General features: G+C 35.8%; 1 protein-coding gene across 2 annotated transcripts; it reads left to right on the top strand.

Annotated features, from left to right (window-relative positions):
• The first annotated feature begins 4926 nt into the window (after positions 1–4926).
• LOC140805746 (golgin candidate 2) lies at positions 4927–10809 on the top strand. 2 transcript variants are annotated; one of them, XM_073162035.1, is made up of 10 exons: positions 4927–5136; positions 5408–6442; positions 7129–7239; positions 7773–7832; positions 8093–8150; positions 8589–8635; positions 8717–8809; positions 9771–9896; positions 10129–10176; positions 10276–10809. In XM_073162035.1, exons 1-10 carry the CDS (start codon positions 5083–5085, stop codon positions 10618–10620), a joined length of 1977 nt encoding a protein of 658 aa, XP_073018136.1. In that variant the 5' UTR covers positions 4927–5082; the 3' UTR covers positions 10621–10809. The 2 variants fall into 2 exon arrangements, with proteins under 2 accessions (XP_073018136.1, XP_073018137.1); XM_073162036.1 differs by having other exon boundaries at positions 8592–8635.
• Positions 10810–12031: the final 1222 nt, after the last annotated feature.

Genomic DNA, 12031 nt, shown 5'->3' on the forward strand with positions numbered 1-12031 from the left:
ACTTAATAATTTTTCCTTCTTGCTAGCCAAAAGAACCTTGCCCTCTTTTCGTTGGCTCAACAACCGACTCTTCATAGCTAGGTCATCCTCAGACAACCTGGATCTCTCTTGCTCGATCAGTTCAGCTCACTCAATGGCTCTAAGCTCAGCCAGCTCGACCTACTCCCAAGCAATTTCAGCTCAGCTGCACACGAGGACCTTTCTTCGTTAACCTGATCCTTATGTTCTCAAATCCATTTGACAAATTGGGCATGCCATGCAAAAATATCATCCATGTCTTTCGTTTGGGAACATACTGTTTACCGAGTTTTAGTTGCTCGGAGGGAGCACTCATCGCATAGAAATAAAATTGCAAGATATACCAACAGACAAGGATGAGGTAAGAGTTCGAGAGAATAAGAATACAAACCATTTCAAAAGTTAAACATATCTGGAGAAAGTCGAGGGTCATCCTCTCGTCCACCTCATGATCTATTGCCCCCTGTACGATCAACACATCCACCTCGAGAAGAAGATTCTGCAACAAATGAAGGGCAGCTCGACCCGAGTCAGCCTGTAGAAGAGAGATCTTGGGAGCAAAGAGAGGCCTCAAATATTGAACACGAGAGGTTGGTGGAGTGCCCACCAGATCGACCATCGGGATTTTTCCAGTGCCTCGATCCCTCGGTCTCACTCTGAAGACTCTCTGATCCTGAGGTTACGGATTTCTGCCTGGGAGGGCTCTGAGAAGAAGCTTCTTTTCTCTTCTTTGTAACTTTCTCAATGGGCTCGGGCGACGACTGCTCTAAGGCCTCACCCTCATTCTTCATTCTTATTTTGGAGCTTGAGCATCTCAATCTTGAATATCTTGCCGTCTGCATGGGAAAAGGAAACCAAACTTTAGCTCGGTCAAAAAAAGATAGAGAAGTATGGGGAAAGTCTTGGTCCTACCTATTTCCCCTCTACCTTGACCCTTTTTCGACAGAACCCGAAGTTACATAAAAATTCATCTTTTACCAGGCTAGTTGTTAGAATGCTTTTGACAGACATAATTGCTAAAAGATTTTGGAGCCTGGGACTCATGTTTAAAAGGGTATGGGGACGGAACCTTGATCTTGTCTTCCCAAGTCATGTCACAAGCCCAAGACTCGATCTCAGGGATCAGACGTAAAAAATAATTTGGGTCACCTTTTTTGGAAGTTGGGTTGCCTCCTAAAACTTATGCTCGACTTTCAGGATGATATAAAATTTTCTAGAACCCATTCTCTTGATATGTACAAATCTAAAGAGAAGACCTATGAAAATCTGCATACCGAAATATTTAAAAAGAACCCATAAGGATAGCAAAGTGGAGTAGGTGTCCGGGAAGAGTTAGTTCGGTGAAATCCCGTTGTAATCACAATTTTTTGGTTAATTTTTGGAATGGAGAATTGGAGAACCATATATATTTGGTTAGTATAAAAAAGTGTGGTAGCCAAGAAGTGGGCTATAAGCTCGGTAATCGGCTTGGGGCATGTCTAAGTCATAGCCAGCAGGCATGCCCGATCCCTCCATAATCAAACCACCCTTTCTATGGTCGAGGTAAGACCCGACCACCTCATATTATTTCAACCCCTCATTTATCCTTAAACGTTTTTCGATGGACTTAACGGTTTTAAGTCTATGCTTATGATCATTATCATGTTTGGAGTTTGAGGACTCTTAGAAACAAGAATAGTTGGGATTCAAGCCGGATGTTTATACCCCTTCACTCATGGTATTTACTATCTCGATCTATTGGTGGTCTACCACCTCAGTAAGTTCCCGAACTATCCTACAGTCGGGACTTACTTAGACTTCAGTGGTTTGAATAGAAATTTCTGGTCGGGAATCGAGTAATAAATTTGGCAGAGTAATGGGGGGAGGAGAATAAGATGAAAATGACTGAGAATCAAGTCCTATTTATAGTAAGGATGACCATGGGGTGTGGCAGGGCGGGGATGTCTTCCCTATCCTCACCATAATCATTTTTTTTCTAAGCAGGGATTCTCCATTTAATCTCTGCGAGGATTAAGTCCCCATCGTGCCCCTGTACCAAGTTCTATCTAATTAGCTTGAAAATTCTCATCTCGACTTCGCAGACATTAAATCATCATCACAATCCTTGTCATCAATTCAAATAATCTAGATATGATAACGAGGTGGGCTGGATTTGTTATCATCATCCCTAAACTGGCGCGAGTTAAATTATTATCCCTTCATTGCTTAAAATAGCGATTGATTTAAGCAAAAAAGGCTTCAAATTCACTTAAAGAATATTGATCAAAATCCAATTATATATGATAATAATAATAATAATAATAATAATAATAATAATAATAATAATAATTAAAAACATAGACATTTGTAATTCATGGTTTTAATAAACAAAAAGTGAAACTGCATAATTTTCATGACATGAAGAGTTGGATCATGTATGAGATTTGAATGTCATGAATTTGAGTTTCTTTTTTGTTAATTATTAGGAAAATTAATTAATATTATTAGTAGTAATCAAATTATTATCGGAGGCCTTGGGACGGGTTCGGGCGTGAGGATAATGTTCCCATACCCCGTCCCTAATTTGCTCCAGAGTTTTGAAAATTCCCCAAACTTGCCCCATTTCGGGTTTTCCATGCGGGTAAAATGTACATCCTTAATTTATAGGGAGACAAACGATCACAACAACACGATCAAAATTGATTTTACAGTCCAGATTCAATCGAGTACTTGAACAGGTGCCTCGGGAAGCTCATCAATATGAAAATCCTCATCGTTTGCATTGAATTGAACGGCTGAATCGTCGAATTGAATGTCTGAAATAAGCTTGGCATAGGTTAGATCTTGATCGTAATTCTGTACGAACCATATAAATCTCGAGGAAACACAGAAACAAACAAACACAAATCATGCGTGCTCGCTGACTTGCTCTACTCAGAAGCATCTATTCTCACTGAAGGGAAATATAATTTCCATATTAAATTTATTTCTCAAGATATATTATTCCTTGTTGATATGATATTTAATATTTAATTATAATTTTTCCTTTTTAGATAATTATGTTAAGATTTTATTGTGATATAATTCCTTCCTTAAATTTAATTTCTATTGATAAGATTATGTGGAGTATTGAGTTTTACCTTTCTAGATATCATATTTATTATAAATATCTTCTAGATATAATATTTATGATAATGATTTACATGATATGGTATTATTGATTTTGTTTCTAATAGAATTCTTGTATACCATAACTTATAAATTTCCGTCAAGATAAATCATAGAAGAGGAGACATTTATAAATAAGAGATGAAGATTCAAAAGAGAAGAGAGAAGGGAGAGAAGAGAAAAATTCAGAGAGTTCAGGTGTAGGATTTTTCGCGGAAAAGATTTTCGTGAAGGAAGTTTTTCGTGGAGATAGTTTTTCGTGGAGTTTTTTGTGGGATATTTTCGTGGTGTTCTCCTCTCTCGATCAAATATACACGCACTTGTGCACGTCGTGGAATTTCAGAGAAATATTTCTTCAAGGGACGTGCTGTTTTGAAGAGTGCAGTTGCAAGTGTTGCCTTGAATGTTGAAAATATCTCAGACAACATCCGTGATGAAGTTGGCTGAAGATCGTTTTGTTGCTCCAAGTTTTTGGCTCACGTTTTTGCTTTCTTGATTAAGTTTTTATTCTGGTTATTTTTTTTTAGAAAGTATTTATTTTCTCAACTTTTTGAGAAAATTGATTTTAGTGATAATAACTAGTGATTGGTTTTTGTGTAAACATTTTCGTTTTCTATTGATTAATTTTTGCCATGAGACACCGTACTTGTGCAAATTTAATCTTTTCCATCTGTTTATTTAAAGTTAATTTGTGTTATAAAAGTTGATTTTCCGATGCATGTTGTCCGAGATGTTGTAACATCTGGAACAACATTTAATTCTGATAAAACACAAATTCTTTGTTTTACACAATATACTGATATTCTTATTATTTTGAACATCTGTCGGACAAAATACTCTTACACCCACTATTTTCAATGGGTCGAATGAAGTCTAAACTAACACAAATTCTAAGGAAAATCATAATAAAAAAGAAACATATGCTTGGGTCAGCTATAACTCTAATTTTTGGCCTAAACTTTATAATTCTTTTAGACCAAATAGAGGGAGATACAATCGAAACGCAAGTATTTTCGACATGACCCGAATCAGACTTAGACCAACCCTATAAGCGTCGTATCCTATTAACCGAAGTGATTGGCTCATGTTGAATACACTTAGGGCCAAAATAAAGGCCCAATAAACTACTTGGAATCCAACTCATTATTCTCTGCTTGGTGACAGAAATGACACAGTAGTAACAAAAACAGCCAAGCCATTAATTAGGGCCGAGAAACCGAATTAAAAGTACACCAACCCGAGCTCAAACTAGTATGGCGGTGAATAAAGGTCTATTTTTGTAAAACTATGGAACAAATCTCATGAGATAAGGAAATAATCTCGAGATAATAGAGATATACTATTCGAATTTATAGTGACCAAAGAAAACGGTGATCAGTATAAATCTAGTATTTTGAGAAATTATCCGACCAGAGCCATTTCCATATGAAAAACTTGCACTGCTAGAGTTCTTACAATACAATGTACGTAGTCTCAACTCTATAAATATCAGATATTCCTTATTGTCACGTCCATTCATATACTGCTATCACGAATATTACTATACTCACACACGACATCTCTCGATCATGACATTTCTTCTCAGATCGCTTGGTCAGGCCAACCACGAAGAGTAATTTTTGCTCAACATAAAGAACCGAAAGTACATAAATTTTTTGTTATTATCAATTTTTTTTTTAAAATGAAAAAATTTCCTCGCCTGTGACAAATTTTGCATGACAGTTAATCAGATGCCGACACATAATACTGAATTGTTGACTTGTAGGCTGTAGCCTTGGCATTCACGCCCCTTTCTTTCTTCCCCGTGCCTCTGCTCTTGACTGGAAAACCGACACTGAGATTTCTAAACCTTCCGCTAAAATGCGCGGTGGCGTAATTGTACTGATCTAAACAACCACGTTCATCCCACGGAGGCCAATGGCTCACTGGATTTCTTCCAAGCTCAAAGCAGCTGAATCCATTCTCCAACAGGCAATTAATCACCCCCTATCATTTGGTTTTGATTTCCGTTTGAGAAGATTTGTTCTGTATTGATTTGATTGGATTTGGAAAGTTATTCAATTTTTTGTTTCTTTTTTTATTGGAGTTTAAAATTTAATGCGTATAATTGTAATTTAATGGATGAAAAACCTATTCAGAATAAAATGGATGAAAAGTACGTATCTCTATGTTTATAACAATATATTAAATGATGGTGAATTTGAGTGGAATCGTTGTCTGATTAATTGATTGGGTGGTTCAGATTGATCAGCAAGCTGCAGATTCACTGGGTAAGAATGAGAATCCACGACCTGGCAATCAATTGGTAGTTGAGAGCTCACCTGGAAACACTTCTGAAAATAAGCGGTTCTTGAAGGATCAGATGAAGAAGAAAGCGCCAGAAAATATAACTAACCAAAGTAACAATAGGGATAAGCTTAATTTAAATGTTATTAGTAGAAGTAATAGTGATATTAACCGAAATCATGAAGTTGGAGTATCACAAAATCTGAATTCTACACCGAATTTGAGTGGTGGACTTACAGAGAGTGATTGGACGGAATTGTTGAGTGTTCCAGATAAAAGGGAGGGGTCTGGGGGAGTTAATGTGAGCCGTAATAGTAAAGGAGCATCAGGGATTCAAGGGTTGAAGAAAGCCAGTAAGAAGGTCAGGAATCTTGGCCCAGCTTCACGAAAATCGAATGTTGGCTTGGAAAATATTTCAAATGCTGATAGTAATGATCGGGGAAGTACTTCGAGAGATGTGATGCTACCCACATTAGAGGATCAATCACCAAGCAACGGAGGTCGAGGTGAATCAGATCAAAAGCATACTAGTTCAACTCTTGTTGCTGATGATAACAATGCCAGGACAATTGAGGAGCTGAATGTTGTAGATGGAGAGAAGATGCATGTTGCAACGGATTTAACTGACAAAGATAATCTTGATAAGGTTCCAGCTTCTCGTGGAAGGAAATTGAAACTGAAGCTGCAGTCAAATGATGGTGAAACATCAAAGAGTGGGATGAATGGGACAAATGGACCTACAGCAAAGTTCCTTCTACCAAGCGATGTAGAGTCTAATTCCGACACAGATACAACTTCAACATCAGATTCTGAGATAGAAAGAGAAAGGGAAGAAAGGAGAAAGAGGAGGCAACAGATTCTGGCAGAAAGAGCAGCTGCAAAAGCAATTGAGGCAATTCAGGAGCGTGAGAATTTAGTTGCCAGATTGGAAGGGGAGAAACAGAGTTTGGAGAAAATGCTTGAAGAACAGGCAAAACAACAAGTGCAGGAGGTACTTTCCTTCCTTCTTTTCCTTGTTGGAGTTAATTATTTTTTGGAATGTGATATTTGGAGTCCATGCATTTTAGCTATATGTTATTCACAGTAAACCTTCATCTGGACATTTACATTCCATGAGATCCAGGGAATATTAAGTAGACTGGAATATAGGAACCAAATTATTAACTTCGTGATGCGAGGAGTGGAGAAAAAAATTCATTTTTATGGATTGTTTTTCAATTTAACTATCAAATTCTTAAACATACTCATCATATTTTCGTCCTCTCATTCCAATTTTAAGTGTTTTGTTGACTCTCCACAAATCATTTAAAATGTTTCACATAAGATATTTTTATCCTTTCGGTTTAGCTCTTGAATGAGTTCCCTTGGTTGCGCCTTGCCCCTTCGTCAATCAATCAGCTAATAAATCCACAACTAGAGTAAACAAAATGGTGGTAATAGTTTCCCTTGCCTCAGATATCTCGACCTTTGTTTTGGTTTTGTCATCACTGAATAAGAAACTTATGATGCATATCCTAGCATCCATTTCCTCCATTTTTCACCAAACCCATTTTTTGAACCGTAATTTGTATGAGGAGAATCTCTTAAATACAATTTTTTTCTAATGATATTGTTTTTTTGGTGGAATGATTAAAGGAATGATATTGATAACGAAACTATTTGCTTTATTTGCTTCAGGCATCGGAATTACAGACATCAATGATGGAAATCATGGAAGCTGTTGAATTAGAGAAGCAGAAACATAATAACACTCGGATGGAGGCCCTTTCACGACTAGCCAAACTTGAGGTTTTGAAATTTGAGTGGTTGTATGATTTTGGATTATAATATTATCTCCATAACCTTATATTTTATCATGATTCATATGTTCGTCCACCTCGCTATCCTTGTCATTGTTGTAATCATCCTAAATTTTACTGCTACTAATACTTTGTAAATTACATTTACACTTGATTTTTCAATAAATTAACGGGTTGTTTTGTTTTATAACCCTGGTCAAACTTTTTTTAAAAAAAATAGCCTCCAGTAGTGTATTTGTTCACTACATGGGAGGGTTATTTTTTTAAAAAAAAGTTTGACCAAGTCTATTTTCCCAAATATCCCTAAATTAACTCTCTCATGCTTTATAAATTTTTAACGCATGAACTTGCAATTTTTTCCCTTAAATAGAAATGTCATCATAATTTGGAAATGTTAACATCATTCTTATTTATTATAATTTCTCATTGCCATATCATTATGAGGAACACTTACTGTGAATGGATGACATTTCTTCTATCTCTGATACGTTGCAGCAGTAATTTTCTTGCTGTATCTTGCAGAGTGCTAATGCTGATCTTTCGAAGTCTCTTGCTAACACCCAGAAAAGTCTTGAAGCAGAGGTAATAACTGCCCCGTTTACATGTTTGGTTTTTATTGTTGAAAGTATAGCTTCAACTTATGGCATTCATCAAGAACAGACCGAATGATATTTAAATACCTTGAGAGTCAAAAACATACTGTGTTGCACATGAGTAGGCCTACTCGTTTTCTAACAAAAGATAAATCACATTGATAATGTCTTTAGCTTGTACAGAAAGGTGCTCTTGCTCATTTTTTGATGCCTTTCTGATGAAATCGTGATATTTTTTCATTGGATTAGGTTGATCGTGTAGCTGAACTTCGTCAAGAAATTAATTTGAAAGAAGCAACTCATGAAGGTATTTTTCATGCATCTATGCTAACGGTTGTTTAATCATCCCACCATTTGAAAGATATTTATCTATTTTCATGCCAGCAGCATTGCCTGTCAATTTACAACAGGAGATCTGCTCATGTCACTTTGTGTTGCAAAGAGACTTTCGAAAATGATTTTCACTGACAACAAAAACAAGGGAGAATAGGGTCAATGACCCTACAGAAATTTGAATGAAAAAATAGCTTCCATTTTATTAAAATAGCATTGCAATGTGTTGCATTATGTGTTTTTAGTCAAAGAAGTTTATAAATAAAAAAAACCAAGATGGCTATTCAATATGTCCTTGTAGATAACATTTATCTGAATGCTTGTGTTGTTTGATTTATTTAGGAAATACACCATGTTGTTTGTCAATGAAGGTACTAAAACTTAATTACTTATTGTTTTCCCTCTTTACTAGCAGTATTGCAGAAGAAGATATCAAGTGTGCAGCAAAATGGAGATAAAGTGAGTGGTCGTTGTTCTCTTATTTAGTTAAAACACAGTTCCTTTCCCTTGTTTGTTGGTTTTAAGTGAAACAATCTGCAGTTGCAAGCTTCTAAAGGTGTTGGTTTCGCCCTGGAGATGCTTGAGGCAGAATATTCCTTCATGATGGATAAATTGGGAAGAACGCAAGAAAAGGTGACTTCTTCTTTTCCTACCAACTTCATTTGTCATTAATATTTAGTTAAGTTTCTAAAGAAAACAGCTTGAATTGGTGGTTTGACTGCTCAGTCCACCATCTAGACGCTCGCCCTTGCTAGCTCTTTACAAAAAATCTTTTTCCAGTTGAGTCACTAGTTGTCGGGGTCTCGGGGATCCACTAGGAATTGTTGTCATTTTTCCCTCCTTGTGTCTAAATCATAAACAATATATTTCTGTATATAAATTGAAGCATTTTTTCCTATGGACTTGAATACTGGTGGAGTAAGCAATGATAGTGTGGTAGATAATTATTATGCATGGGTATAGGCATAATGATGTGAACACAAATATATTGAATTGATCACAATGTGTGGCTATTTTAGAGATTCATACTTCATTATTATTGATAATAATGTTTTAATAAATATGTGGAATTTAATTAGAAACTCACTGCCAAATATTTTTTTTTATCAGTTCAAAAATAGTCACGAATAGATTATGTTATTAAAATACTATTTATATTAATCTTTAACTAAAAATTTGGAAAATAGAGAACAATCCCTGCAATCTCCAAAGCATTGATTTTCTGGACAAATCCCTTGGCTTGTCTTAGCCATGTTTAAGTTTTGAAACATGCCTGACGCTGCATCAAGTGATCTTTTGAAGTGACCATGAGTTATATCTGGTGGTTCATAGATTGAAGAGTATGAAATGAAAGAGGGTGTGTGTAATAGCGCACTATGTTAGTGCTGCTATAATCTGAAACCCATCAGGTTATATTCTTCACTGAACAGTGCAATATGTCGGGTTAAATTAAATTTTTCATTAGTGGATTCTCTCGCTCTCTGTTTGTCTTTGTCTCTCACCCCCTCCCCTTCATTAGTTGAATACTATGCAGATGAGCATAGGTGACAATAAATGTATTATTCTTTTAAAAAAATGTTCTTAATATATGCAGGCCAAGACTCTAGAATCAAGTATTGAAATAACCCGGAAAGAAATGGAATATCCTACAGAAGTAGAAATTGAGCTCAAGCGAAAGCTCAGTCTGTTGACCGACCATTTGATTCAGAAGCAAGCACAGGTGTGTCATTCAGACTGCATAACTCAAACTCAGAACTTAAGATAAGCATGTAAAAGAAACATGATTACTGCTACTAGTAAATAGTAGACAAATAAGTTTAATCAAACAGAGTTTTTTGGAGTTTGGGAGAGTGTATCTATTCCGAAGGAGACTCATATTTTACTTTATGATGATAGCCTGATTTAGCCTTTGTTTCGTAGTCTTAGTGTAGAACTTTCATTTATGTTATCAGGTTGAGACACTAACATCGGAAAAGGCTTCCTTAATTTTCAGGATCGAGGTAAGTCCTTGTATCCTTGATCTGGAATCACTGCAAAATGTCAGAATATGTTGACGTGTCAATTCCATTTTATTTGAACAATTGACTTGAAAATTATAGGCGGCTTCAAGATTGCTAGACGAAAACAAGTCATTGCCCAATTCAGTTGAGACTCCGAATAAATCGCAATTCTCTAGTTCAAAGCTCAAGCCTTTGTTGAAGGAGAGAATGCAATCTGGTCATCGACATTTTGGATCAATGGTTCAACAGCTGGACTCGCTCTTTTGTTTGGGTGCTATTTTTCTGAAAAGAAATAGAACAGCCAGAATATGTTCGGTTGTTTACATTGTGTGCCTTCATCTTTGGGTAATATATATTCTCATGTCACATTCTCCAGTTTCTGACGACTTTCGATCTGGTGCTATTGTCTCTCTAGAAAAGATCAATAACACAGAAGGTGTTTGATTGAAGTTCATGCATGTATAAATGATTCACTAGTTTTACACTTTATTCAAAAGCCGCAGTTTATACAGGGTGGCTACGGCGAATTTTACAATCCAATTTTAGAGGTTTCATAGAACATGTCGAGTCATTTCAAAATATTATGAACTGCAGTTATGCATTGAAAGATAAGGAAGAAATTCATTGCTTCTATTAATGTGTGAGATTTTGCTTTATGTTGAGGCAGGATTTGGTAGGTGTGATGGGAGCTGGAATGTCATCTAATGCTTGGTGAGATTTTATTTTCCCTACTTCAAATCTTAGGCACGGTATGGTGTAAAGGATGAAATTAAACATCATTGCATCATTCCGAATTAGGCTAAAGTTTTACGATAATTTAAATTAAAAATAGCTATGTTATCATCATCGTTTAGTTTATCATCCTATGTTTTATTATTATATCATACGAAGCAAACAATGCAATAGTTTGTAAGAGAGATTTTAGTTAAAAGGGGAAGAAATTTGGGTGAAATGAAGAAGATTTGTTGGAGAAGAAATGTTGACGGTGGATGATCAGAGGTAAATCACAAGAAATTATAAAGGATAAATGAAAAACAAAAGTAACAGTTCTTGAATAATTAAGAAAACTTGAAATTAATAAATTTTTTTGAAGGTAAAATCAATCAGTATTGTCAAGGCTTAAATTATCTCTGAATCAACCATTCCATCAGATACGTTATTATTGACCAATTATTATTTGTCATTGTCAATTAATTATAGTCTAGTTTATCATTTTGTAATTCTATCACATCAACTAAGCTTAACCTAGAACTATTATTTTAGAGTTGAAAGGGTTAAAACGCTTCATAAATCATTTAATCCAAACTAGAATAAAATAAACAACACATCGTGATTGATGAGTTGGATTTTATGATGGATGATGCGATCCGGGCGATTTGAATGAGCAGAGTCGGGACAATCTATCGGATCTGATAAGAGTTTTGTTTGAGAAGATGAGCAAGAAGATATATTTGTGTTGAAGGTATATCTCTGTATGATATGGCTGCGACTGTAACCAGCAAACAAAAAGATGAACTCGTGAATGGGCTTCGGAGAGGTGTCCGGTGTGGTCATTCCGATGTTTAAATCAACAGATGTAAAAGATGAAGGAGAAAATGACTATGTATATGTGTGAATATATGTGAATGTCTAAAAGTCCAGAATCTCTAATACATGGATCCCTCAAATGTAAAATGTATTTGTTATTTATAAGAGAGAATATGATAATGATCTTGTTTACAGTGCCAACCTACCACTTATAGCCATGTCACGTCAACTTCTTGTTCCTTTCATCACATCAAATCAGTATGATTCTGTCAGGTACGCTTATCGAGGTAAGATTTTACTCGTTCTCGTACTCGAGTGCGACGCTACT

This window comes from Primulina eburnea, chromosome 11, assembly GCF_022965805.1.
Source record: "Primulina eburnea isolate SZY01 chromosome 11, ASM2296580v1, whole genome shotgun sequence".
Lineage (NCBI taxonomy): Eukaryota > Viridiplantae > Streptophyta > Magnoliopsida > Lamiales > Gesneriaceae > Primulina > Primulina eburnea.

Bases quoted from the DNA above. Each gene is read 5' to 3' on its own strand.
- LOC140805746 (XM_073162035.1), top strand. From the start codon at position 5,083: ATGGCTCACTGGATTTCTTCCAAGCTCAAAGCAGCTGAATCCATTCTC. The intron at 7,833-8,092 runs GTAATAACTGCC...TCATTGGATTAG, and splicing joins AGAAAAGTCTTGAAGCAGAG to GTTGATCGTGTAGCTGAACT. The intron at 10,177-10,275 runs GTAAGTCCTTGT...TGAAAATTATAG, and splicing joins CCTTAATTTTCAGGATCGAG to GCGGCTTCAAGATTGCTAGA.